General features: G+C 37.7%; 1 protein-coding gene across 2 annotated transcripts in view; it reads left to right on the plus strand.

Annotated features, from left to right (window-relative positions):
* zgc:100846 overlaps window positions 1-6,000 on the plus strand; it is a 16,592-nt gene extending 10,592 nt beyond the window's left edge. Inside the window, exons 8-10 of one of the 2 annotated variants that reach the window (XR_012388522.1) lie at window positions 1,325-1,382; window positions 1,470-1,666; window positions 1,966-2,053. Coding sequence is in view for 1 of the 2 variants with exons in the window: in NM_205603.1 (NP_991166.1) it covers window positions 1,325-1,382; window positions 1,470-1,579; window positions 5,634-5,820 (355 nt within the window). In the remaining variant the exon portion in view is untranslated. 2 annotated transcript variants of the gene reach the window in all.

Below are 6,000 nucleotides of genomic sequence, written 5' to 3' on the forward strand. Positions count from 1 at the left end.
TTTTAAATTAGTATTAGGGATTTCTTGTCATGGTGATCCACTGATACACACTACCAATTTTGATGTTTTAAGCTTTATAATGCATAAAGCACATTTTCCCTCTAAGTATGACACAGATCTCTCCTTACCGAGGACAATAAATAAAGCATGCTGCATATACTGAAATCCTTTAAACACGTTTTTTATAGCGATTTAAGTGTGAACATGTCATGGTCAGAAGAAAAAGTTACATAGCAAAGATTACAAAAACTGGTAAGAAAAATGACTAACAATGCATTCTGGAAACACTGCAAATGATGGGGGAAGAATTCAACATGTCTCAATCAAGAGAAAGTTTGGAGTGCAGGTTAAAATGCACACCTATAAATCCATTACTTCTTTACTAAAAAGAAAATAGGTCTATAAACTACAGTTTATTGCAATAAAGATATAAAAAGACGTTATATTATTAAATTTTCATGTCAAAAATATAATTTTTACGTTTTTTGTTATGTATCTAATATTTTCAGCCAGATTTTAGTACTTAACAGTAATAATAAACTTACAATATTGCCCAAAACACAAAACTCTCAGTTCTTTTATGTAAAAGGGCCTAAATACATGCAAGGTCATTTAAATATTTTACTCCTCTCCAACTAACACTTGTGACCGGTTCATGAGATTGGCCAGACCAGTGAGTACCGATCGAGCCATTAAATGTGATTATCAGCCGATACTGGTCTCCTGCTGATCGATCAAAACATCCCTAATTTGTATATTTTTTTTAATAAATACAGTCTTTCAAATGATGCAGCCTTGATTAAACTTAGAAAATCTTACTTAGTACAAACCTTTTGATCAATTGTGTGTAAATATAAGTTCTGACTTGAAATGTTTGAAATATTAATATGTCAAAGGGATTGATCAATAAAAGTGCAATATAGCTTTCATTTGTTTCTATTAGCAAAAACGATGACTATTATACTTCACTGAGTGAAGAAATTAGCTTTGAGTTTTGTTCACGGACAAGTGTTCTTGAGATTGTGAACACTCTCGTCTCCAGTAATGTCACGGTTCAAGGCTGAGTCCGGCATAGAGCTGCGTCATTGATTTGTTTTCAAGCAGTGGCATTTTGGCTGAGCTATTTTTCATTAAAAGTTCAGAGATGCTGAGAAGGGAAACAGAGACATTTTACATCTCATTTGATGCCGCTCAGTATATGATCAGCTCAGTACACTCAGCGCAGACGTACAAAATCAACGTCACATGTGAAGCATTCTGTCTTTTTATAGAGATTTACAGAGAACATGAGAGTCACTAACTATTACTAATCTTGCGTCTTTAGGAATATATTTCAGGACGTGATGCACAAAGACACGCTTGTGAAGTCTTTCATAGATGAGGTAAGTCTGCTTTCTGTCTCCTGAGCTTTATTAAAGCTTCCTCCGCTTTGGCCTTGACAACATGTGTGTGTGTGTGTTGGTCTCTAGGTGTTTCTGTTGAAACCAGGTCTGTCTCTGCGTAGTGTGTATTTGTCCCACTTCCTTCTCCTGTTGCACAGGAAGGCCCTGACGCTGCTCAGATACATTGAGGATGAGACGTGAGTACTGCAGCTTTCAGCGCACATTGTCTACTGTCACTTACAGTTGAAGTCAGAATTATTAGCCCTCCTGAATTATTTGCCCCTGTACATTTTTCCCCACAATCTGTTTAACAGAGTGAAGATTTTTACATATTTATCAACATAATAGTTTTAATAACTCATCTCTAATTACTAATTTATTTTATCTTTGCCATGATGACAGTAAATAATATTTGACTACGTATTTTTCAAGATTCTCAGCTTAAAGTGACATTTATAGACCTAACTTGGTTAACTAGACAAGTAAGGGTAATTAGGCAAGTCGTTGTATGACGATGGTTTGTTTTGATAACAATCGAAAAAAATAATAAATATTTTTATTTTATTAAATATAAATATTAAAGGGGCTAATAATATTGACCCTAAAAATGTTTTTAAAAAATGAAGAACAGCTTTTATTCTAGCCAAAATAAAACAAATAAAACTTTCTCCAAAAGAAAAATATATTTAATATTTTTAAATATTATTATTTTTTTAAATTATAGGAAATTCTATAAAAAAAAATTCTGGTAAACATAATTTGGGAAATACATGAAAAGGAAAATAGGAGGTTTCCCAGTGATGGGTTGCAACTGGAAGGGCATCCACTGCTTAAAACACAAGCTGGATAAGTTGGCGGTTCATTCTGCTGTGGTGACCCCTGATTAATAAAGGGACTAAGCCGAAAAAAAATGATTGAATTATTGAAAAAAAAGAAGGGCTAATAGTTTTGACTTTAACTCTACACTATTTGCTACGCACTCACACATGTTAAAGAAATAGTTCACACAAAAATGTTCACACATAAATTTTGCTCCACTTGTTGCAATCCTGTTTGAGTTTCTTTGTTCTGTTGAATAATAAGACACTCTTAAGATTTTTGGAAACTGATTGCTAATGACTAGTAAAGTGTTTCTCAACACTGTTGATGTCAACAGCTACTGGTTTCCAACATCCTTCAAAATATCTTCTTTTGAGTTCAGAAGAAAAAAAGAAACTCATAAAAGATTAGAACCACCTGAGAGTTCTAATTAAAATTTCTTAGGTGAACTGTACATCACTTAGATTAATAGAATGTTCAAAATCAAAGTATTTATTTAAAACAGAATCATTATAAATGTGTTTGCTTTTACTTTTGATCAATTTAATGCATCTTTACTCAAAGATGTAAGATTTTAAAAAGACCTACTGATACTCATTTTTTAATTATAGTGTTTGCAAAAATAAGTGTGTGAAGTGAGCCTGGTCAAGTATGATTTTACCCATACTCTAAGGCCCAATCCTAATTCTATTTTTGTACCCCTTCCCCTTGCCCTTGGCCCTTGAAACTGAGAGTGAAAGGGAAGGGCTTTAAAATTTACCCTTAATTATTGGGACAGCACTACAGCACCTGCAAACGTCATCATATGTCATCGCAATTTCATGCTTCATATAAGATCAGACGATCATGACTGCTGTAGTGATTCCAGATGTGTTATTTTTTTGGTTTTTATCTTCAGGAAATCACTGAAGGCATATATTATTTCATCATAACGATCTAATGTGGCAAAAAGATCGTAACTGTACTGTGCATTTACACCGTGGCCATATTCATCTATATAAACGCACAAAAACAACATTAACATTGTAGCAGACTCTGTAGCAAGCTCATTCCCAGCCACTAGACTTTTCTGACAGGGTATTCCAGTGTCATGGAGTGTCAGAATGTTGTGGGACTGCTGTACAGGAGTTATTATTATGGATTTTAGATAGTAAAATTTAGCAGTTTTTATTTTAGCGTTTTTTTTTTATTTATTTTTTTTTACGCTTGACAGTAAAACACAAACGCTGTTATGAATATATTGAAACATATGCTTGTTTGTTGTAAAAAATCATAATAATGACAAAAAAATACTAATTTGTGGATATAATTACTTCCGGGTGCTGCTTTGGCTGGTGTATTCTGGGAAATTTTCTTACCCCTTGGTTTTGAGTGTGGTCCTAAAAATCTTTGTTCGAATGGGTATCTACCCCTTGCCCTTAGCCCTACACCTTCAAGCTAAAGAGAATTGGGAAACCCTTAACCCCATCATCGGAGTTCGCAAAACAAAGAATAGGGGTAAGGGCTAAGGGGTAGAATTGGGATTTGGCCTAAATTGGTCCTCTGCTTTTAACCCATCCAAGAGCACACACACATTTTGAGGGAGGAGCAAGAGCACACACGAACTAGGGTTGAGCCATGTCGACCAATTTGACAATATGAAGCATCGCGATAGACGATGGCATCGTCATTAGCGGCGGTGAATTATTTATGAAAAATGTATTAATTCATAACGAATTAATTATTTGTTGCCTACCATTTTAACTACCTAACCCACATGGTCTTTGTTTTACCCAAAACCAAATCATAAATGAATAAAGATAAGTTACACACATAATTACTACCTGTCAATCACTTTTTCTGCGGGACTCATGAATAGGCAGAGTGATCTGTGTCGTTATAATGGCGTTGACAAACTTGGTTGGTAAAAAAGGTGCACTACCAGCAGGAACCAGCCAGCAGTATCTGAGGTTTTCGCTAAAATTACTAAGTACAAGCATGAAAGCGAAAGATTGAACCAGTCTACTGACCCGCTGACTGCCTGGACCTGCTGTCTCCAGCGCATGACAGTGTGTGTGTATAGTCACGTGATGTGCGTTTTCAGCGCTAGTGTGGAAGGAGGGCTGCTCAGACATGCTAGGTGAAACGCCAGAGTGGATGTGGATCATTTTCATTCTAAAATTCCATTTTAAAACTAAGACCTTTTAGTGTAAACAGGGCCTGAATGTGTATTTTTTCACGAGCAGATTTGCAACGGGGGCGGGGCGGAGGATCGCGATGCCGGCTCAGCATCGTGGTGTCTGTCGGCCATCGGCGATGGACGATGGCACCGTCTATCGGCCCAACCCTAACACAAGCACACACACATGCAGTAAGCATACACTCGGAGCAATGGCGGCAAAAACTATAAATTGCGGACAGCTGCTTCTCACTCAGGGCTGACTATGCTAATGAGGGAGAGATCGTCACTAAGGGGTGGGACTTCCCCCCTCCAATGACATGTACAATATGAGAATATCGATCAAAGTGTTTCTGCAGATTGTTTTCATCAAGTGTGATTATAAAAAAAATTGTTAAGTAATTTTTACCATGGCGGTGCGATGGCTGTCCCCTCACAACAGAAGAGGTTGCTGGTTCGAGTCCCGATTGGGCCATTTGCCATTTTTGCCTGGAGTTTGCGTATTCTTACCGTGTTGGCGTGGGTTTCCTTCAGGTGCTCTATTTTCCACCACAGTCCAAAGACGTGCGCTATAGGTGAATTAAATACACTAAATTGGTCATAGTGTATGAGTGTGTGAATGTGAGCGTGTATGGGTGTTTCCCAGTATTGGGTTGCGGCTGGAAGGGCATTTCCTGCATAAAACATATGCTGGATAATGTGGCGGTTCATTCCACTGTGGCGACCCCTGATGAATAAAAGGGACTAAGCCAAAGGAAAATGAATGAATGAAATTGGCATAGTGTATAAGAGTGTGTGTGAATGTGAGCATGTATAGGTGTTTCTCAGTACTGGGATCCAGCTCGAATGGTATCTACTGCGTAAACGCTTATCCTGAAGTAGTTGGCAGTTCATTTCGCTGTGGCGACCCCTGATAAATAAGGGACTAAGCCGAAGGAAAATAAATGAATGAATGAATGAGTGTTTACTATTAGAGGCTGGTTATATTTAGACACTGTTGTCGCACAGCTGTGTTAAAGCCTTTATGAAAGGATTTTTTGCATAATAGGTTGCCTTTCAAACAAAAAAGCCCCTAATTACGGACATTTTTGCCACAAACCTCTGTTAATTTCAAACCCGGGCCTCGATGTTTATCAGCAGCAGAGCATTCACAGGTAAAACAGTTTGACATCATTAGAAAACAGTAAGAAAAGGAAGCAGGGAGCATTCATCATGATTATCTTGTCAAAATTCAGTCACCCTGATTGTTTCATATTGATCATCATTGATTACAGGCAGAAGGGGAAGAAGCCTTTCAGATCTCTGCGCAATCTGAAAACCGATTTGGACCTGACGGTGGAGGGCGACTTGAATATCATCATGGCGATGGCGGAGAAGCTGCGGGCCGGCCTTCACTCTTTTGTTTTCGGGAAGTCTTTCCTGACCAGCGTGCAGGAGCGCGACCTCCTCATCAACTTCTGACCTCTGAACCTAGTGTTTAACACACCACCACATGCTGCACACTCTTGCGTCTTGATGTTTTATTTGAAGTATATTTATATGTGCTCTTTGTTTACAGCATTCTGCACTGTGCCTGCTGCTGAAATGCCAATTTGTGCAATTTTTGCTTTAGAATAATGACCTGCTAAATGATGAAACTGA

The sequence above is a fragment of the Danio rerio genome, chromosome 13 (assembly GCF_049306965.1).
Source record: "Danio rerio strain Tuebingen ecotype United States chromosome 13, GRCz12tu, whole genome shotgun sequence".
In the NCBI taxonomy this organism is placed as follows: Eukaryota; Metazoa; Chordata; class Actinopteri; order Cypriniformes; family Danionidae; genus Danio; species Danio rerio.